The following is a 23,850-nucleotide window of genomic DNA, read 5'->3' as shown; positions in this document are numbered from 1 at the left end:
ATTTCTTTTCACTATTTTCAGACCTTAGAACCCTAGGAACATCCTCTCAAGGTTCTCTCAAGATTCAAGACCCAAAAAAGGGCAAACAACACAAATCAAGTGTCGGGAATTCCGTGGCGCTAGTAAGTCTCTTGTTCTTCTTGTTGTTGCTCATTTTTGTGTCGTTCCAACTCGTGTGGGAGGTTGTTTTAAAGGGTATATGTTCTGTAAATACTCCCTAATGTTCTTAATATTAATCCTAGGTGATTTCAAGCCTTCTAAAGTGATTCTAGTGCCGAAAAACACTAATTGATCGCTAGTTTCATTTTTTTGTTGTTGTGGCAGCATTGGAGGGATATTTCTTGGAAATTTAAGGTCAAATTGGAGTTGTTCTTTCTGTATAAAGGTAAGGAACCTCTTACTCTATATGTATTTAAGATTATCCAAGTTGCGGCTAAGCCATTGAAGCTAGAACTTGTGAGATATATATCGAAAGGTTTGGTAGTAATGTTATTGTTTTGTGGACTGTTTTGCGTTGTTGTTGGGCTGCGTATTTTACTACTATCTTGTGGAGTTTTGGAGGAGGAAGGGTGTGGGGAAACACCATATATATGTAGGGTTATGGGCTGATAGTTATTCGTAATATTTCCAGGTTGTTTGACACGACTACGGTGGTCGTCGTATGTATGGAGTGATTAGGCTGTGTGTGGACTATTTTGGGAGGCTCAATATGTTTATTATTGATGATGTTTGGGCTGTTTGGTGATTGTTTTGAATGGTGTGAGGTCATATATATAGGGGAGGTGCTGTCCGTTTCATCGTAAAATAGGTTGTGGTCGATACATAATAGTTATGACGCTTAAATGATAACGATAGTATCGTTTCTCTTATTGTAGACTAAGGAGTTTTGACAATTGCATAGCTTGAGATTGGGGCAGTATATACAAGGTATGTGAGGCTATCCCTTTCCTTCTTTTGCACGACTCCGATTGTACATAATGTAATGAACGAGCTTCCAAGATACTCTACTCTTAGAAGCTAGCAGTACTTACATTGTTTTCCCTCTTATGGAACGATTGATGTTAATGTTGCTTCTCTTATTCTTATGTTATCAATGTTGTTGGTACTTCCTGATTCTTATAAGGTTCATAGTGAAGAGTTAGTCCTAATAACGTGTACAGAGGATACCGACCTTACGTCACTCCGAAAGGTTTAGAATGTGATTCCATGAGTCGAGCATGCATTATATATATGTATCTATTTTACTCTACCGAGCCACGCTATAGTTGGCCGGGTACGGCACCTATTGTGCAACCACTGATCAGTTGGGTTTTACCGAGCTCCACGTGGCCGGGTACGATTCTACCGAGCCTATTATGGCCGGGTACGATATGATGATGATGATGCCCACAGAGGCGAATGCTTTAAAGGTTTATGTATTTATACATATGTATCATGCATTTCATGTAAGTAGCCCTCAGAGGTACTAAGATGTTACAGGTTGTATATTCTTTATCCTTGCTTACATTACTGATCGTATTTATGGTTCCTTGCCTTACATACTCAGTACTTTATTCGTACTGACGTCCTTTTATTTGTGGACGCTGCATGTCGTGCTGCAGGTCCTGATAGATAGGCAGGTGCAGCTCCCCCACCACAGTAGACTGTCCAGTTCAGCGGTGATTGGCGAGATCCCTTCTCCGGACTTGCCTTGGTCTTGGTATGCAATTTTTGTTATAGACATTATGGGTATGTCGGGGCCCTGTTCCGGCTATGTTGCAACACTTATGTTCTTTTAGAGGCTCATAGACAGGTGTCGTCTCATGTATAGTTTGGTATGCCTTGTCGGCTAGTTTTTGTTGTATAGTCTTTCATAGTAGCGAGGTAGCTCATACCTTATACGTAGTTTCTTGATTGTCTGGTCATCCCCTGCTATGTATGTTCATGCCGTCATATTTTATTGCTGGTTGTCCATGATCTAGGTCTACCATTTATATTGATCTCGTCAGCCTTAAAAGATAATAATGAAGGTTAGATGAAATGTACGTTGGTGCTCGGCAAGTGTGGTCGGGTGCTAGTCATGGCCCTTCAGTTTGGGTCGTGACACTCAAAGCATCAGCCACCACATTAGCCTTCCCAGGGCGGTACAAATTGGTGATATCATAATCGTTAAGTAGCTCTAACTATCCCCTTTGATGCAAATAAAGATCCTTTATCTTGAATAGATGCTGCAAACTCCGGTGATTAGTGTAGATCTCACAAGGGATAACGTACAAATAGTGCCTCCAAATCTTCAAAGCATGAGCAATAGCAGCTAACTCAAGGTCATGGACAGAATAGTTCTTTTCATGAACCTTTTGTTGTCTGGATGCGTAGGCAATCACCCTACGGTTATGTATCAATACCACGTCAAGACCCCGAACCTGAAGGCAGTACCAATACTGGAGTTGTAGCCAAACTGTCTTGAGCTTGTGAAAGCTCTCATCACACTTCTCTATCCATCTCAACGGAGCACCCTTCTGGGTCAGCCTGGTCATAGGCGCTGCAATAACTTCTTTTCTCTCAAGGTTTGAGGCACTATTCTCAGGTGCTTCTCATGATCTTCCTGACTCTAGGGGTATACTAAAATGTCGTCAATAAAAACAATGACAAATGAGTCAAGATAAGCCCGAAATACAATGTGCATCAAATGCATAAATGCTGCTAGGGCATTGGTAAGCCCAAATAACATCACAAGGAACTCGTAATGACCATACCGAATCCTAAATGCAGTCTTCAAGATATCTAGCTCGCAATTCAACTGATGATAACCTGAACGCAAGTCAATCTTGGAGAACAATCTAGCACCCTGTAGCTGATGAAGTAGGTCATCAATACGAGGAAAATGATATATGTTCCTTAACTGTGACTTCGTTCAACTGGCGATAATAAATGCACATACGCATAAAATCATCCTTTTTCTTCACAAACAAGACAGGAGCACCCCAAGGTGACACACTAGGCCGAATGAAGCCCTTATCAAGCAATTCTTGTAACTGTTTGTGTGCAGTGAAATCAAGGGGGTCTATTTCCCTCCATTAAGGTACATTCGGGAAGACATATCAGCATCTTGAGGCTGTATGATTACGATCAAGCTCCCTCCCTCGAGGTTTGTCCGCGATCCAGCAAAGATTCCGAGGATAGGGAATTTGTCTGCGACCCAACAAAGGTGTCGAGGACAGGGGATTCCCGAGGCAAGCAGCTAGAATCGGTAAACACTAGTACCATGCCTAGCCATCCCATCCTCGTATCTTTACATTCAATGCACTCTGTACTATATAGTATTCCCTCTCCTATATATGGGGAATCCATTCCACTTTGTAAAGGGTTTATGTTGATCCATTTTCTCCACAAATGCAATAATATCTCTCTTTCTCTCTCTTCTCTCTAACTTGCGCGTTCTCACTGGCCCCAGGCCACTTTAATATTTATCGCTTTCTTTCTCGTTCTTCATTTTATCACTTGGTATTGGCCGTAAAGATCTTCATTTAATCATATCTTAACTGTTATCCCATTCCTGATCGCCCCCGAAAGCTCGAGCTCGACCCGAACACCGACCCCGAGATCCCCATCGACCAGTCCTACATCCGGGCAACAGGCCCCTCGGTTTGATTACTGCATCGTATTAGCTTGCATTTCATCGTTAAACTTCACATTACTTGCATCAATTTCCCTAAACAACTAGCTCGAGAATAGATCACGTATATTTAGAATCTCATTTACAAATTTAATTATTGTTACCATTTCACGATAAACAGTTTGGTGCCCATTGTGGGGATAAAAATAATAGTGATTATTTTCTGGCTGGTTTCATTGCACAAGTGCACGTTATCTTTCACACTTTTTCTTGTCCAAAGATCTCTTGATTTCAGGTCAAAATGTCTGGCTCGGTAAATAGAATCGAGAACGACTACCCCGAAAATCATGGCGGAAACAGTGTGGCTATTCCAGTGGTTGGCGCGACGCCGCAGAACCCTAATAACATATCTGGGTCGATTCCAGTGGACGCGGGCTCACAAGGCATGCAGCAGGTCGACGAAGCCTCGCACACCAATGGGAGCATATCGACCAACAGGAAGCCCAACAAACCCAAGCTCGGGAAACACAGGAAGTTAGTCTTCACGATATTTTTTAAATGTTGCAGGCACATCAGTTGGCTATCACTCAGTTGTAGAACCATCTGATGACTCCAAGCACAGTAGCGCCTGAAATAGCTCCTCGCATCGATCGAGTACCCGAGAGATTATGCAACAACGGATCGATAACACACCCTATCGTAGCAAAGATGCTTGGGGATCTCTCCAAGAGGATCGAGTCATGTTCGTGGAAATTCATGCAACAGTTGTCCCCCGAGGATGCTGTACCGGAACCCATTTCACAGAAATTTAGAACGCCGAAACTCCCTAAGTATGACAGGACCTCGGATCTCGACGAGCGTACCACCGCTTACACGTGCGTGGAAAAAGGCAGTGACCTTCAAGATGATGAGTTTGAGCCCGTATCGTTGAAGATGTTCGGGGAACACTCTCAAAAGGAACCATGATGTGGCGCCTTAGCCTAGCGCTTGACCTCATAAACTCTCTTACCGTACCAGCAGATTCCTCCATAGAAGCACCCGCTGATGCCATCGAAGCAACAACAAGAGAGCCCGACACATCTGAGTCTGAACAAAGAGAGAATGAAATGCCACAGGAAGTCGTGCCTCATTACCTGATAGAGTGAATGAGATCGCCCCCAGTTTCGGGTGACTAGGCAATACAGGACTTCGCTTGAAGCCTAAACGAACCATGCCCGATGACTCCAAGACATTTCAAACGAATCTTGATCAAATACTCAGCCAAGGTCTGGTCGGATGCCCGTACCCAACACCAGCCACGAATCAGGGCCGTTGACGACCATCCGGGAGCCTCCTCAGGCTCGGTATACCCAAGTAGAATCCCGCCAAAAAAACTAATTCCAAACAGATGGAGGTACCATCCATGCGTCGTAGATAGGAGGAAAGCCACAAGATGCAACCTACCTCGAAACGATCGGGAAATGGCTCGAGGGCAACATCCTCGAGGAATCTTAAGCAGAACTAGATTCGACGAGGCATGGCCGCCAGGGGCACCCCACCCAGCAAAATACGATTTCAGCATTGCTATAACAAACATCGTGATCACCATAAGTGAACCCAATGACGTCGAATGATTCAGACCTATTAGACAAAGACCCTCCGAAGGGACCACAACCTGACGCGGGAATCGCAGGGCACGCGGGGGCCACGGGGTCAAAAATGGCCACCAACTTAGGAGGACAACAGCCGTGCTACTCAATAAAAATCACCACCGTGTACCGTCGAGCGATTAGGCTCGAATCCAGTCCCAAGAGAGGATGGCAATCGGGAAGAATCAGGCAAAGAAGTCGCGGCATATTACCATGACAGTGGAGGAGCGGCGACACCCTCCAAGGACTTATAAAATGGAGAATAAAAATGTTTGTCGCCAGGGAAAAATAGGTCCATGGATATATCCCAGAGGACACCCTTACATCCAAAGAAATGGACACTGAGACTTCGCCTCGGCCTCACACCGACGCATTGGTAACCCTCTCCCTCATTTAATCTATTTCAAATAAAACATGTGTTCATGAATTCAGGTGGTTTGATCAAGCATACAAATGATGTCGGACCAAAGTCAATGGGGAGGTTCGGACTAACGAACCAAATCACCCCCACACCTCGAATCTTTGATGAATTCCAAATGACGATCACCAAAACAAGCAGGAAGACCACTCTCTCGATACAGCCTGTCTAAGCTCGAGCTGGGATGCCAAGCATTTACCATCAAAGAAGGTGCAAGGTACGAACGTCTTACTCAGATGGCCACGGGCACACCACCGGAGATAGGGTCGGCGCCATTTCGCCAAAAGAATGAAATCCCACGCAAGGGGCATAATTAAAATGGTCGACACGGAGCACTACGTGACGAGGAGAAATTCCTCGCTATATGGCCCATCGCCGGCATCAATGCCTACACCCTCAGAAGGATCAAAGGGTAAGTAAACCATATCTTCGGTCAAGCCTAATTAAACACAGCGAAGGGCTGTATTAGGGCTCACGCCTCGAAAGGGTAGGAACATACCAAATCTAGGAGTGTCGCCTATGCATCCCGCGGTAAGGAAGAACCGCTTCACTCCTTTGTTATTTTTTTCACTACCAATATGCAGACAATCGGTCAGGACATTCGGAAATTCTAACTCCACCCAAGAATCCCAAGGCTTTAATACGGCCCGCCGTGCTCTTTTCCCTCGAATCGGACTTCCTCCCCAAAGAGGGTCTTGCCAGCAAGATTATTAGCGGAGCAACGTACCCCCAGAGAAGGATCCGATAAGATCACAGGCCTTCTTCTACAGTCAAACAATGAGCATGATCTTCTTTCGAGGGCGCCATCCCCTCGGAAGGATCGGGGAATGGTAGATTGAGTTTCAATAGGAAATCATGTACCAGACCGAATGGCCCGAGGAGCCACACCCGCGTGGGACGAGCTCACAATAATGAAATGATATGTGTTCACACCAAGCAATAAAAGGGTATCTTTTAGCATCTCATTCTCCAAACAAGGAAATCGCAGTGCATTCTCGGCAGGAACCCTTCCACCGAATGCATCCCAAAATACTCGGAGACTTAGCGTCAACAATTTTGCACCTGCATGACCCCAGGGTCGGAACTCTGGGCTCATAATACTCCCACAAGGTAACTCCGAGCTCACGAATAACGACCTTTGAGCCTAAGCAAACTCGATGACTTGGAGATTGTCACCAATCGCCATGCACTGGAAAACCCGAAATTGTAAGACCCCGAGCGGGCAGACTCGGTGTAACCAGATCTATTCTACAAAGCAACACAAGCTGTAAGACCTCAACAGGCATGATAAAACTGTAAGACCTCAACAGGCATAAAAATCCTGAAGTTTAGGCTATACATCGCATTTGTAAGAATCCCGAAAGGGCATACCCTGGGTGAAGACGCCTAAACTTTCACTCGGGATCAAAAAATGGCTCTGGCCAAACACATATAATTATGGTCAAAACGGCTGATATAGCCAAATTATCGCGACTCAGGGATGCCCAACCATCGCTAAACACAATCGCTGGCCACTACTTCGAATATACTTCAGAAAGAACCTGTTAAAATAGGCTTTCCGCAACAGGCAAAAACGAGCTTCGACCATGTCAGCTCCAAATCACAAGGCTTTGACCTACTCAGCCTACGAGCTATGAACCTTCCGAGAAGCTCAAACGTCGCCGATAACGACTTGAAATCGAGGTTTTTCTAGAACCGACGACGGGTCAGGAAAAATTATTTCAAACGACCTTAACGAGCGAAAAATAAAGCCTACAAAAATCCCACTAGCAAAACAGCGTAAGATGCATTGTCGCCAGCCAAACGAGCCTCTGGACCACACACTAAAAGGTCTCTACGACCAAACATCATAAGCGCCATTATCGCTAACTTGAAAATAGAAAACTTTAGGATTAAAATGAGCTCGAATCGTAACCCAATTTGGAGAATAGATCAAAAATAGTTAACTACACATGCCTAAGGGCCACATATATAAAAGGTCGCTCCAACCCAAGGCGTAAGAGCCACTATAGCCAGCCCATACAAATGCAAACTCGAGGGTAAATTAAGCTCAAGTCGGATCCCGACTCAGAGACTGAACTTGAAGACGGTTAAAGCGCGCAAGCCTAAGGGCAAGTCCGAGGTAGAATCGATCCAATTGAAACTCCAAAAAGCAGAAATACAGAAGATACGAATTTCAGGGTTCCCCCTCTTATTTCTACATATTGACAATGGAGCGTAATCTCAGCCTACAACATATAATGAAAGCAATATACACAACAAAGAAGGCAGGGAATAGACATTCCCTCTTTTTTCCGATAGTTATGGCCCGGTGGTCTCCTCGTCATCGTCCTCAGCATCGGACAATAGGAACTTGGCATTGTACTCCTCTCCTTTGGCTTGCTCGATCTCCCCTGAGAGATCAAAGCCTCTGGCATGAATCTCCTCGAGGATTTCCTTTAGGATCTACACCTCACATACTCATTGTTATTGTTTGCACGATCAATGGTCTTCTTCAGCCCAGCTTTAGCAGCAGCAACGCTTCTTGAATGAGCCATTATTTTCTGTCCCTCTCTGGTATTATTCATCACAACCTCGGCCCAGACATTCACCACCTTGGTTTTTGCTCTCGAAAGTTCGGATGAGAGTTTCACGATCTTTGCTTGAGCAGAATCATTCGCATGAGCGGTGTAAATTTGCACCTCAAGAGAAGAAGCCCCTGCCTGAGCCCTCTCTTTGGCCACAGAATGGGCATTCACATGCGCTTGCAGCTCGGTGAATTCGCGTTTGGCTTAGCCAACCTCGCCTCTGAGTTGTTCCAGCTCATCTACCTTATCCTTCAACTGAAATAGCAAAAGATCAAGGTGGCCAGAAGAAAAGGGAATGCAGGCCAGCGTGAAATGCAGGGTACCTATTTCTCCAAGAGGGCCTCCCGGACCCGGCTCCGGTCCACTTCATAACGTAAAGAGACGAACTAGCTTTCCTTTGCCGCAAAAAGAAGTTTGAGGGATTTCTCCCTATCTCGAGCCTCCCGTAACGGGGCCTCGCAACGAAGCAGTGCAGCTTTGAGCCAATAAAAAGCTTGAGAAAGAAATCCTGATAAATAGAAAAAAGGGGAGCACAGGGCCCGAACATCCTTACAACAGCCGAAACTCACCATAAGGCCAAAATGCTGAGCTTCGCCGAAGGCTGAAACAACGTCCGATGGTGCACCAATGTCGGAAGGTTGTCGGTCGGCCGAATCGCTTCCCCTTGGCTGATGCAAAGAAGTCGCCTCACTACAAGCCTTCTCGCTCTATGGAGCATCTTTTTTCTTACCGGTGCTCCTTGACCGCGGGGCCAACAATCTCTCCTCATCCCTCGGGGAACTTGACCTCGCTTCTAAATGATTCCCGGCACCTGCAGCAGATCAATTAGATGAGCCGGCAAGAAGGAAGCTATCTCTTAAGGGGTCAGAACTCCAGGCACCTACCATGATGTTTCGCCTCCCATCTCCCTTTTGATAAATCTCGCCACCGACGCCTATCGTAAATCGAGCAAGTTGCCAGCTTATGAGACCATTTGGCTAAATCGGGGACCTCACCGGGCAACCAATGAGTTGCTATAAACAAAGAACAGAAAGATATCGTTACGAGGCCAACCTCATGTTGAGATAAAGGCAGTTCAAACAGAGCACTTACGTGTGAAGTTTCATTTCTCAGGAAACGACAGAAACTCTCCAGGGATAACATCAGTCGACCAGATTCTAACGAAGCGATTCATCCATCCACGGTCCTCATCATTCTTGCTGCCAATTATAGGAGCTCGGGTGGATCTATGCTGAAGAGAAATCAGGCCCCGATAGCGCAATGGACGGTACAACCTCACGAGGTAGCTGAGGGTGAATTCTATCACGGCCTTGTCAGTAAAATATCTTATCGACTGCACTATTCTCCAAAGAAAGGGATGAACCAGCACCAACGTTACTTGATATATTTTACAGAAATAAAGCACGACCCAGTCCGGGGATCTCGGTGAAAGAACGTGAATATACACACTCAAGAATCCCTCAACATATGTCATGACACTCTCCTCGGGGGAAGGTGTTTGCACAATCGCGCCTTCCCTCCATCCGCATTCTTTTCTGATCATCTCAAGGTTTTCCTCCCTTACTGATGAAATAATCTTCGACACATGATCTTGATAGCCTGGAACATTAGGAGACCTCCCCGGTGTGACAACCCTCTTCGAGGCAGGGCACCCCGAACCTCGCTCTCCCGACACTAGAGGCGAACCGCTGGTACCGACCAAAGGTGGAGCACAAGAGGGACTCTCGTGCATCCGAGGATCAGGCGTCAAAGCAGCGGCCATGACTACGGCAGAATAGGGGGAAAAAGATGAGGATCCAGGCAAAAATTTCCTAAAGCAGGAAAGCGGAAGGACTAGCACAAAGTGCCAGGCTCTGCAGAGGAGATAGGCTTATCAAGAATTGAAAAATCGCCGCTTAAGAGGCAGATGAGCAAATATATAGTGGCAAAGCGACAACTGCTCGCTTGCTCAAGAGGGCCAATTAATTCTGGTCGTGTTAATGTCACCTTCTCCTAGGGGAGTGTACTTGCAGAATCGCTCCGGTTCCCACATGACTCATAAAGCTTCGGGATCTCGAGAGATCCCCCGACGTCATAAATATTGGTTTAGGAGGACTGTTGATTCAACCTCGGGACGTGGCTAGTCCCGGGGCCCCAGTTTGTCCTGAGAAAAGGCCCCGAAGGGCCGATGGTCAGAACGCAAGAGCAAAAAAGCAAGGAGAAAGGCTGACAGAATGAAAGCCCCTTTTATACATTGACAAAAAGGAAAAATATCTTTATATTATCCGTTTCCCGGAGCAGGGCAGCATACGAAGAAAAAAAGGAAGGCATACAAAAAGGACTTGGAGATAACTCCTCATCACTATCATCTTCGCCCTTATCAGGGGCAATCAAGAGCGTCAATCTTTCCTCCACTGCACGGGCCTCCTCGAGGTCAGTTGACAGGTCGATGCCCCTGGCCTCGAGTTCTTCCAGGGTCTCTCTCTTTGCCCCCACTTTGGCATGCTTAATAGCTCGGATTAATTTGTGCTCAGCTGCCATGGATATGTCGCGAACCATTGTATGTGTTGTGGCCGCAACCTCCTGATAAGTGGCAGCATCTCATTCGGCCTTGAACTTAGCTGCGGCCAAATCAACAATCTCCCTACGAGTGTCTGATGTGCCGGAGAATTTCGGCACATTTCAATGCAAATTGCTAAGATTTTAACTTGTTTGAAATGCAAATATCTCCTATACTTATGTAATTTTAGTGTGTTGCAGTACATGAGGTGTAAGTACCCAAGGGCATGAAAATGAAAGCAAAAAGTCACAAAAAGACAAGAAAAGAGCAAAATGCAGCACAAATGTGGAAATGCGGTCCAAGATGCGATCGCAAATCCTATATGCGAGCCGCATAATGTGCAAAGGAATCGCAAACCAAAACAAAATGTTGGCGAAAGTCCAGTGCAAGAAGTGCAGTCCAGAATGTGATCGCATAACAGGTTTGCGGACCACATAATGGACCGCAAACTCTTGAAGAGAAATGTTGATGGTTGAAAATGCGACGCAAAATGCGATCGCATATCTGGAACGCGGACCATAAAGCAACAATGCGACAACGGCTTGGAAACTAGGGTTCTGAAGTGTGATGGGCATGAAGAGAATGCGGTCTGTTATGCGACAGATATGCGGTCGCATATTTAACCTGAAAGGGCATTTTTGTCCAGTTTCTGTCCTGGATTTTGACCCTCAATAAATAGATTTATTGTGAGTTTGTACGGAGCACTGGTCTGATGGTAGGACTACAATACAGGACTTTAATATTCCTCTCTGTTGGGAAGCTTTTGGGTCAAGAATCTTTCGCTTTGGCTTTAATATTCCTCTCTGTTGGGAAGATTTTGGGTCAAGAATCTTTCACTTTGTAAGTTTTATGGCATTTACTATGCTCTTATTTTGTATTTTAGTATGAGTAGCTAACTTTAAATACTAAGGTTGTGGACCCTAAATGGGTGTTTAACATTGAATATATATATATATATATAATGGTTATATATATATATAATGGTTGGTTGATATTTGTTTACTTCTCATTTTTCATTTATTGTTGGTGGTTGCAAACATTAACAAGTGCCATTAAATTCTTGTTTTGCTTGGGAAAATGGGTTAGAATTTGGTAGGAGTAAATATCAAAGACTCAAGGCTTTAAACCTTGTTTACTAGAATCACTTAGTAATATGTGAGTTTTATTTAGCATATATTGATTATTATTAATTTCAACTCTTTTATATTTGGAAAAATCTTAAAGAGGAAATACTACACAACAATTAAAAAATATTGGGTAGTCATTTAGACGTCATTTGCATATCGAAAGGACCTTCCATCAGAAATATATCATATTAACACCGATAGCATTACACTTCATTAAAGGGGACACAACCTTGGTTTCTCTAAACACATCATTTACATTCTCAACATTACAATTAGTTATTACTTCAAACCAAAATCAGTTCATACTCTGGTTACCATTAACTGAATAGAATTATGACTTTAGTCAAGTAACATACTATTTGAGTAAACTTTTCATACCTATTCCCTGTGGGATTCGACCCCAACCTTGTTGGGTTATTATATTTGACATCGACCACCTTACACTATTTACTAAAGTGTAATTTTGGCGCCGTAGCTGGGGAATAAGGTTTTGAAATTACTAATCAGTGTGTGCTTTACTTTACATCTTATTCTATTCCATCACACTTTGCTTGTTTTGCTTGTAGTTGATAGGAAACCATGTCCGAATATGGTGAAGACATAGAGGCATAAATGGAAGAAAATCCTTTTGCGGACATCGAGGAGAACATTGAGGATACAAATGCTATTGTACCTCCGGTCGTTGGTGCTGCAACTTTCAAGGTGGAACATGGTTTAATCCTTATGCTCAAAGCGGATGGGTTTTTTAGGAATTCCACTGACGATGATCCGACACAACATCTTAGAAACTTCTTGGGTGTGTGTGTGATGCATAAGCAGAACAATGTCTTGGATGATGCCCTAAGGTTGAGATGCTTCAAGTACTCTCTAGCTGGTGACACAAGGAAATGGCTTCAAAATCTGCCACCAAACTCCATTCATTCTTGGCACGAACTTGTCCAAGCATTCTTATCTAAATGGTTCCTGCAAAGTAAGAAGTCTGAGCTTCGGGATAGAATCTTCTTTTTCAAGCAAGTACCGAGAGAACATCTACATGAGGCATGGGATCGTTTCAAATTATATTTGGTGAGGTCTCCCAACAATGGTTTTCCGAATTCTATCTTGTTGGAAAATTTTTATATGGGCTTAGATCATATGAACCAATATATAGCCAAGAATGTAGTTGACGGATCTTTCATGGACAAATCATTCTCAAGGGTGACACAAATACTTGACAAAATGGCAAAACATAATCAACCATGGCATTCCGAGGATACCACAGGTGGAATCACATATGGCTCTCCTTCCTTGAGCAACATGATCAAGGAAAATCAAGAGAGAGATCAAGTGATTGCAGGGCTTGCTACAAATGTCAATGTTTTGACAAAGATGTTCACCGAAAGCCAAACAAAGAAGGTAAATGTGGTTGAGGATGTGCAACTCATATCAAATGAGGACTTTGAGGAAGCAAATTATGTCAACAACTCTTAAGAAGGCTATCAAAGGCAACAATACCAAGTTCAAGGACAACAAAATCAATGGAGGCCAAACCCACAAGGGTAAGGCCACCAACAATGGCGAAACGACCAAGGTGGCTCAAACCAACTTGCAAAACCAGAGTTCAAACCCTTATGTTACCCCAAAGGGTCAATATTCCAATCAAGGGTCCTCAAGTGAGTCTAAGTTGGAAGGTATGCTTGAATGGGTATTGCAAAATCAAGAAAAATCCAACACTTCTATGAGGAACACGACCGAGCTTGTTGGCTCTCATACCGCATCCATTAAAAAATTGGAGATTCAAATGAGAGACCTCTCTAGGGAACAAAACCCAAAGCAAAATGGAACACTCCCTAGTGACACCATTGCAAACCCAAAGGGTAGTGGGAGCGGCCAAACTTCTCATGTCATGGCAATTACTACTCGGAGTGGGAAGGTACTATAAGGAGAAGGTGAACAAGTGGTTGAGGTAGAAGAGTTCAAGAAAGCGGTTGAGGTTGAAGAGCCAAGTATTGTCGAAATTGAGAAGTTTCCTGAGGATGTGCAAGTGCAAAAAGATAACCGGGAAGAGGTAAAGGAAAAGGCAAAAGAGACACCAAAAACTCTTCCACCTATTCCTAGACCTCCTCCTCCGTTACCTCAAAGACTCGCTAGGAAGGTTGACGATAGCAAACTTGAAAATTTCTATGACATTCTCAAGCAATTATCGGTGAATATTCCATTTGTGGAAGCATTTCAAGAGATGTCGGGTTTTGTTATGTATTTGAAAGATTTGATCACCAAGAAGAAAACCACAAAAAATGAAGTGGTGAATATGACTCACCGGGTTAGTTCCATTATTGCAACATCCACCGTACAAAAGAAAGAAGACCCGGGAGCTTTCACCATTCCTTGTACTATTGGGGCACATGATTTTGCAAGAGCCCTTTGTGATAATGGAGCTAGCATCAACTTGATGCCTCTTACTATTTACAAGAAAGCATAATTAGGTGTGCCAAGGCCTATAAGTATAAGATTGCAGATGGACGTTAGTTCCATCAAACGACCGGTGGTAATTGTTGATGATGTACTTGTGAAGGTGGGAAAATTTCATCTACCCGCTGACTTTGTAATCCTTGATTGTGCGGTTGACAAAGAGATCCCTATCATCTTGGGGAGACCATTCCTTGCCACTGGAAGAGCACTAATGGATTCGAAATGGAATGAGATCAAATTCCGTGTGAATGATGAAGAGGTTACATTCCAAGCAAGAAAGGGTATGAAACTCCCGCATGAGTATGAAAGCATCTCGGTGATCGATGTTGTCGATAAAGTAGAGGATGCTGTGGAAATGAAAATGGAAGAACAATGCCTTGGCGAGGCATTGGCGGCTATTTAGGTGAACTTTGATGGTGAAGATATGGAGGGGTAAATGGAATCGGTCAATGCATTGGAGGGGCTTGGGTCCTACACTTATGTTCCGGTAAAGCTCTCTCTCAACTTGGAGAATAGAGCCACTCAACCCGCAAAGCCTTCTATTATCGAACCTCCGCAACTAGAGCTTAAACCACTCCCACCACACTTGAGGTATAAATTTCTTGGCTCAAATGATACTTTACCAGTAATTGTTTCTTCTTTGTTGAATGATGTGCAGGTAGAACAATTGTTGGAAGTCATGAAGGAGCATAGGCAAGCCATTGGATGGACAATTACGAACATTTATGGGATTCCCGTAGGAATTTCTGAGCACAAAATCCAATTGGAAATTGAAACAAAACCAAGTGTGGAACATCAACGACAGTTGAACCCGTCAATGCAAGAGGTGGTAAAGAAAGAAATCATCAAATGGTTGGATGCTGGGGTAGTCTACCCTATTGCTGATAGTTCTTGGGTGAGCCCGGTGCAATGTGTGCCGAAAAAGGCAGGCATGACCGTAATTGAAAATGAGAAAAATGAGCTCATCCTTACAAATACGGTGACCGGTTGGAGGGTGTGTATGGATTATCGGAAGCTCACCAGTTCCACATGCAAAGACCATTTCCCTATGCCTTTTATTGATCAAATGCTTGATCGGCTAGCGAGAAGGTCGTTCTATTGCTTCCTGGATGGATATTCCGGCTACAACCAAATCAACATATCCTTGGAGGATCAAGAGAAAACAACATTCACTTGTATGTATGGAACGTTTGCCTTTAGTCGGATGCCATTTGGTTTGTGCAATGCTCCGGTGACGTTTCATAGATGCATGATGTCCATTTTCTCAGACATGGTGGAGGATTTTCTAGAAGTCTTCATGGATGACTTCTCGGTGGTAGTTGACTCCTTTGAGCATTGTCTTAACAATATTAGACAAGCGCTTAAGAGATGTGAAGAGACCAACCTTGTGCTCAATTGGCAGAAATGTCACTTCATGGTGGATGAAGGCATTGTGTTGGGCATAAAATTTCCAAACGTTGCATAGAGGTTGACCGGGCAAAGATCGAGATTATTTTCTAAGCTTCCTCCACCTACTTCCGTTAAAGGTGTTAGAAGTTTCTTGGGGCATGCCGGGTTCTATAGGCGCTTCATCAAGGATTTCTCCAAGATTGCTAATCCTATGTGCAAACTCCTTGAGAAATATTACAAATTTGTGTTCGACGAGAAATGCCTAAAAGCCTTTGAGGAATTGAAGCAAAGGCTCACCACGACACCTATTATTGTAACACCCGATTGGTCTCTTCCTTTTGAACTCATGTGTGATGCCAGTGGTGTAGCTATTGCAGCAATGCTTGGCCAACGTCACAACAAGGTTCTCCACCCGGTCTATTATGCAAGCAAGACACTCAATTAGGCGAAAATGAACTACACGGTAACTGAGCAAGAACTTCTTGCCATTGTCTATGCCTTTGAGAAGTTCTGGGATTATTTGTTGGGATCCAAGGTGATAGTGTACGCAGATCATGATGCTCTTCGCTATCTCATGGAAAAGAAGGATGCAAAGCCTCGGTTGATTCGATGGGTCTTATTATTGCAAGAATTTGACTTCGAGGTCAAGGATCGCAAGGGAACTCAAAATCAAGTGGCTGATCATCTATCAAGGCTTGAAGAGGTAGGGTGACCAAAGGTAGATCTTTAAACAATGATTCATTCCCGAATGAACACATCTTGGCACTATCTAGCACTTTGGCCCCCTGGTATGCCGATATTGCTAACTATTTGGTTAGTGACCTGATTTCGAACATATTGGAATCCTATCAAAGGAAGAAGTTCTTGAGAGATTGTCGGTAATACTATTGGGAGGAACCATTCTTGTTCCATGTTTGTGCTGACAATATTATTAGAAGGTGCATTCCAAAAGAAGAGATTATGCCAATTCTAAAGGCATACCATGACTCACCTGTTGGGGGACATCACGGAGGAAATCGAACGGTGGCTAAGGTGCTTGAATATGGTTATTATTGGTTGTCAATCTATCATGATGCCAATCAAATGTTCAAGTCTTGCGACCAATGTCAAAGGCAAGGATCAATCTCCAAGAGGCATGAAATGCCGATGCACTTTGTGATGGAGATAGAAATCTTCGACGTTTGGGGAATTGATTTCATGGGTCCCTTTGTGAGCTCTTGTGGGATGAAATATATCTTGGTAGCTGTGGACTATGTTTCCAAATAGGTTGAAGCAATTGCATTACCAAACAACGAGGCAAGAAGTGTGACCGTATTCTTGAAGAAAAACATATTCACTCGGTTTGGCACTCCTAAAGCCATTATTAGTGATGGTGGGTCTCATTTTTGTAATAAGGCTTTCACAGGGCTACTAGAGAAGTATGGTGTCAAACACAAGGTGGCCACATCTTATCATCCCCAATCTAGTGGTCAGGTTGAGGTTTCCAACCGGGAGATCAAGAGCATTCTAGCAAAGACTGTTAATGCAAACAGGACCGACTAGTCAAGGAAGCTAGATGACACATTGTGGGCATACCATTCAGCGTACAAAACTCTTATTGGTACTTCTTCTTACAAGTTTGTCTTCGGCAAAGCTTGTCATCTACTCGTGGAACTGGATCACAAGGCCATATGGGCTTTAAAGAGGTTGAACTTGGATTGGGCCGAAGCTGCAAATTTGAGGCTAACACAACTCAATGAAATGGAGGAATTCCATTTCCATGCTTATGAAAGTGCAGTTGTGTACAAAGAAAAGATGAAGTTCGTCCATGACAAGAAGATCTTGAAAAGAGAGTTCAAGTTGGGTGACTTGGTTTTGCTCTTTAACTCAAGGCTCAAATTGTTTCTGGGCAAGCTTAAATCAAAATGGTTCGGTCCATTCAAAGTAGTCAATGTCTCTCCTTTTGGAGCTGTGGAACTAGAATCGGAGGATGGGCTCCGAACCTTCAAAGTAAATGGCCAGTGAGTCAAGCACTACTTGGGCATATATAGAGAAAAATATTTGGTGGAGCAGTTGGCTCTCAAAGATGGTCCATGCCCGACAAATGAGTGAAGCAAAAGAAATGCCAACTTCATCATGCCGCGACGTTAAATCAAACGTTTCATGGGAGGCAACCCATGTGTGTCAACACCCTTTTTGTTCTTTAAATCTTTTAATTTTTGATAGATAGATTTACTTGATCAATTTAAAGTGTGTGTTAGAGTGCAGGTATTCAAAAGATCATAACACTTGGTAGGATTGCATAAGAAAGGGAACAAAAATCACCGTGTGAAGTTTGCTACAGATATGCGGTCGCATTTTTGCTATGCGGATTGCATTTTGGTCGCAACCCAACACAGTGTGTTTGGCTAAAATTGATGATAAAATGCGACAAATTGGTGCACTTTGCGGACTGCATCATCACTATGCGATCGCATATTGCATCGCATTTTTGGCCCTTCAGAAACTCATTTGAACCCACCATATAACACTTATGTGATCGTATAGTGTGTTATGCGGTCACTTACCCACCACAAAATCGTCAGGTATATCTTCGCATCCTTTCATCTCTCATACATTCAAAACAAAACAAAAAAATCTGATACGCTAACAGAAGAAAACAAAGAACGAAAACAAAAAAAGGGGCAAACAAATAAAGACTGAAAAGGAAAGGACAAAACCACTTGAGAATTCATCTTCCTAGTGTGCTTGCTCATCTTCACTGGTATGTTTCCTTGCCTTAATTTTTCATTTTTCAATTTCACATTTATCTCTCATGTGTTTCTTCTCTATTTTTGTTCTTTGTTTTTTATTGTCTTTGGTAAGTAGTTGTTTGGCCACATTGCGATAATCTCTTGGGAAGGAAACATGTTTGGGCTGATGGGTAGCAAGAAATAGAACCGCCATTGTTGAGGGTAGGATTAACTCGTTTGGGAATGATAGTATTTGCGGTTCGCAAAATAAAAATGCAGTCCGCATTTCTGCTGAAAACGAACCCTAGACTGGCTGAGGAAGATGATAAAATGCGGTGAGTTTGCGATCGCATAGTTGATATGCGGACCGCAAACTCACCGCATACTGACACAGTATACCCAGTTTCACAACATGAGTTTTACGGCCATTTTCCGATCGCATTTCCTACTTTGCGGTGGAATTTGTGATTACATTTCATGATTTGATTTTCTGTGGAATCAGGTTTGCGATGGTTATGCGGTCCGCATAGTGGTTATGCGATCACATAACCCATCACATACTATGATTATATCAAGAGCTTGCAAGTTTGCGAAAAGTTTGCGGTCCTCATAGTGGTTATGCGGCCGCATACCTGTCGCATTCTTAACTTCTTCTTTGTTTGTTGCTTACAACATCGCTCACATTTCACCTTCGTGTAGATATGGCTCCCAAGAAACATGCATCCTCTGCACTGAAAAGGGCATCCTTCAGTTATCAAGCGTTACAAGCAAAATGATTCAGAGCGGACCCTAATGTTCCACGTCCCTCCCAGTCTGATGCGGAGGAGACATTGCCTTCAGTAGACCTACAGGAAGAGGCAAGAAGAAAGAGGGGAGATGATTATCAACTTCGGTTTGCAATCGATGGTTGTAGGGAACTCTACAGAGAAGGTCTAACAAAGAGAAAAATCCTTGCCGAGAAACAAGTGAGCATGAATGGACTTAAAGAGCAGTACCCCCACATTTGGGAGAACATCAAAGCTAGACAATATGAGTGCTTCACTGAGCTGCCAGATGAATACAATGAAACCCTTGTCCATTAATTTTATGACTCATAAAGAGATTCTAGGACTACTCACCACAAGTGCAACAGGATATTCTATGATACTGTGTTAGTTCGGGGTAAAGACGTGAGCTGTAGTGCTAAGACTATTAATAAATTTTACATCCCTGACTAGAGTCCGGGCATAGCTGAGTACCAAGCCAAATGGGAAAACCGAGAGAATGAGCGGAGTTGGATAGCATCTATGATAGCAAAGGGGACACCTGCGTGGATCAATCATGTGCACAAAATTTTCAAGGAGGATCTCACATGAGAGGGTCGATTTTGGCTCAGTTTCGTCACCTCTAGACTGATATTGTCCACAAATGAAACTGACATAAGCATTGAGAAGGATCTTCTCATTGCTTGCATTATGATGGGAATCAAGATCGATGTGGGTGCCCTTATCTTCCAAGAGTTAGGGATCCGAGCAAGGGAGACAACTATTTTACTGCCATTCCCCTATTTGATCACAGCCCTCTGCAAGGCTGTGAACATCCCACTCATGTGTCTCACTCTGACAAGACAGGGAAGGTGCTGAAAGATATTGACATCACGCGCATTAGTGATGTTGTCATTCCCCCAGAGGTTCAGACTCTGATTCCAATTGATGTAGAGCCCTCAGAATTACAGACTCCTGTGTCCCCTCAGGCTCCGGTTGCATCCACTTCCACTGCATAGCCCGCCACTCAGTCCACTATTGCTCAGCCTTCTGCTGCACTGGGAGCCGTCTCGAGGCTTGGTGTTATTGCTCAGCATGCCAATGCTAAGGTAGACCAGCTTCTTAAGACCTTAACGAACCTCATCAAACAAGCCTTGACTCTGATACAGTCCTCAGTGACAGCTCTCCAGCAACAACAAACAACTTATGGGGATCGCCTTCAACAGCTCGAGTTGAGAGTTGAGAAGATCGAGCAAGGTGAGGTTGGTGGCCTTCCTAAGCTCCGGGAGGAGGTTGCCACTATGAAGAACAAGCTCCACAAGATGCAGACTTTGGAGTTTGATATATCATCCCTCATGCCCAAGGAAGATGAGCAGGGTGCAGACATAGTAGCGCCAGATTTGGGTCTTGATTTCACTACTCTGATAGCAGACAATGCACCTCAAACTGTTGGGGTTTCCCAGCCTCCATCTTCTCCTATACATATTGATATTCCCGAAGATGAGGATTTCGGACATTCTGCAGAGTCTGAGAGTGAGGAGGTAGAGGAGGGGGAGGATGAGGAGGCTTCTTGGTCCTCGGAGGATGACAGCCCTCAGGAGAAGGGCAAGAAGATTGATGCTACTACAGTTGAAGAAGAGGAGCAAGCAGAGCTTCAGATGGCGATCAAACACTCGCTAGCAGATATGGCCACCCCTGTAGATCCATCGGCCACTCAGCCATCAGCGGGCGAGGCTAGCAGCTCACATGCCCCAGCTCCATTGCTGGTCCAGTTAGAGATCCCTCCTCCATCAATGGAGGTCACTCCTCAGGCCGAGATCTCATCGGCCCCAGCTTTAGTATTAGAGGGTGACCCCACCATTACTCAGTCGGCGGCCGACTCCCATAGGGCTTAGTGCACCTCAGGGAGCCCCTGAAACTCTGCTCTATGTTCTTATGCATTGGGGACAATGCATGCTTATAGTTGGGGTGGATGGTAGCCTTGTATATACTTTTGGTTGTGAGTATCAGACTTGAATGACAGTTGGAAACTATTGTACATATTGATGCTTTTGTGCTACAAACAGACTTATGTATCCATGTCTATCTTGTGATTCTATATATATTAGTGTTGTGATTTAGTGTTGTGCTTTCTGTACATAAGTTATGTTGTGTAATTCGGGAGTCTGTATATATATTAGCATTTTGTGATTTCCATACATTAGTTATGTTATCCTAGTGTATAAAAAAAGGATGGTAGCCTTGTATATACTTTTGGTTGTGAATATTAGACTTGAATGACATTTGGCAACTATTGTACATATTGATGCTTTTGTGCTAAAAATAGACTTATGTACCCATATGTGTCTTGTGATTCTGTATATATTATTGTTGTGATTTAGTGTTGTGCTTTCCGTACATAAGTTATGTTGTGTAATTCGGGAGTCTGTACACATATTAGCGTTTTGTGATTTCCGTACATTAGTTATGTTATCCTTGTGTATAAAAAAAATAACAAAAACAAGTAGATAGTTGTCCATCTTTAGTAATCAGCAATAAATTCCCCTTGGTTTTTCTTCGTCAGGTTCTTTTCCAAGGGTGTATAGTAGAACCAGGATAGTAGAATGAAACATGTTGACCGATATGGTGTACTTGTTTAGTTGCAAGCATGTGTGTATGTATATAGCATATACCCTTCCATAAAGAAAAAAGAGAACTTGAGGCTCGCTTTATGACTGTATGTCTACCTAGAGATATACATGTATATATGATGAAAGCTTTGAATTGCCGAATGTTGACTCGAGGGCTTCAAACTATGTAAGCAAAACGGTTTGTGTGCCATGTTTGTGAGTTCTTTGTGTAAATAATTCTTACGGTTACTTCTGCCATCTAGAACTTGCCCGGTTGGTTTTTCAATGCTTTTAGTAATTACATTTGGTTGGAGAAATTACCTTAGGCAGTCTTCGTGATTTTTGGGAAACTAGTTAGCCTTTCAAGCGACTAATTGTACAGATAGTATCACTAGTCACCCCAGTTGAGCTTTTAACCTTTTCTTCGGCTACCTCATTACACACCTTTCCCTTTTTGTGAAATAATTCCCTCTTTTGAACCCGTCCCTCCTTGAGCATTGAGAATGAGGCTAAAAGCCTAAGTTGAGAGTGTGTGTTAAGCCGAAAATTGGCAAGGTTGTGCAACGAGCGTAGGAAAGTGTACCTCAAAATATGAAACTACTCAAGCTCCTAAAGCAAAGTACATAAAAAAAAGAGCATAAGAGTTGTAAGTGTTTACGCATAAGGAGCCTTGAAGAGAATAAAAGAGTTAGTTGAGGTGGCTAAATGGTGGAAAAGTTGATACAAATGAAGGCTTTGTGGCTTGAAAAGAAGCAAAGAGCACAAGAAAGTAAAATGTGATTAGTGTTCAAGGAGGGTATAGTCACTTGTACCCAAATGCTTATCCGACCCTTCCCTAAACCTACATTACAAGCTTAAAAAGTCCTTATGGGATCTCCAACCGAGCATTCTTAGAATAAAGCGATGAATTAAAATAAGGGCAAGCTTATGGTATGGTATGTTGTAACACTTGAAACTCTTTCCGAGGGTGAGTGAAATTGTGAATTCGTCCCTTTTGTTGTCAGTGTAAATAGAGTGATTTTGGGACTTTCTTTCTAGCGAGGGCACATGAATTGTGAGGTTGGACAAAGGTTGAGTTTTTGAGTCAAATGCAAGTGCACTCAGCTAAGGGTAGCATTTTGTCACATTGTTTGAGGCTCACAGTTCACAAGTTGATTAGTTTTTTGTAAATATTGATGATTCATGAAGGGTAAACAATTGTAAAATTCATGCTTGTAGTACTGACAACTAATACCGTCCACGATCACTATTGTTTCATGTCTATTAGATGGAGTCTAGAATAGGATAGGGTCGTTTTAGTTGCTTGAGGACAAGCAAGAGTATAAGTTGGGGGTGTTGATGTGCCGGAGAATTTCGGCACATTTCAATGCAAATTGCTTAGATTTTAACTTGTTTTGAATGCAATTATTTCCTATACTTATGTAATTTTAGTGTGTTGCAGTACATGAGGTGTAAGGACCCAAGATCATGGAAATGAAAGCAAAAAGCCACAAAAAGACAAGAAAAGAGCAAAATGCAACACAAATGTGGAAATGCGGTCCAAGATGCGATCGCAAATACTATATGCGAGCCGCATAATGTGCAAAGGAATCGCAAACCAAAATAGAATGTTGGCCAAGGTCCAGTGCAAGAAGTGTGATCCAGAATGCGATCGCATAACAGGTTTGCGGATGCATAATGGACCGCAAACTCATGAAGAGAAATGCTGATGGTGGAAAATGCGATGCAAAATGCGATCGCATATCTGGAATACGGATTGCAAAGAAACAATGTGATGACGGCCTGGAAATTAGGGTTCTGAAGTGCGATGGGCATGAAGAGAATGCGGATCACATGTTTGTTATGCGACAGATATGCGGTCGCATGTTTAACCTGAAAGGTCATTTTTGTCCATTTTTTGTCCCGAATTTTGACCCTCTATAAATAGATTTATTGTGATTTTGTACGGAGCGCTGGTCTGACGGTGGGACTACAATGCAGGTCTTTAATATTCCTCTATGTTGGGAAGCTTTTGGGTCAAGAATCCTTCACTTTGGCTTTAATATTCCTCTCTTTTGGGAAGCTTTTGGGTCA

General features: G+C 43.3%; 1 protein-coding gene across 1 annotated transcript; it reads left to right on the top strand.

Moving 5' to 3' along the window:
• The first annotated feature begins 12,486 nt into the window (after positions 1–12,486).
• Positions 12,487–14,335, top strand: LOC138885878 (uncharacterized). Its single transcript, XM_070166870.1, has 3 exons — positions 12,487–13,269; positions 13,349–13,544; positions 13,797–14,335. The coding sequence occupies exons 1-3, from the start codon at positions 12,487–12,489 to the stop codon at positions 14,333–14,335; spliced, it is 1,518 nt and encodes a 505-aa protein (XP_070022971.1).
• Positions 14,336–23,850: the final 9,515 nt, after the last annotated feature.

This window comes from Nicotiana sylvestris, chromosome 2 (assembly GCF_000393655.2).
Source record: "Nicotiana sylvestris chromosome 2, ASM39365v2, whole genome shotgun sequence".
In the NCBI taxonomy this organism is placed as follows: Eukaryota; Viridiplantae; Streptophyta; class Magnoliopsida; order Solanales; family Solanaceae; genus Nicotiana; species Nicotiana sylvestris.
Note: the sequence above shows the minus strand (reverse complement) of the source record. Positions and strands in the feature narration are given on the sequence as shown.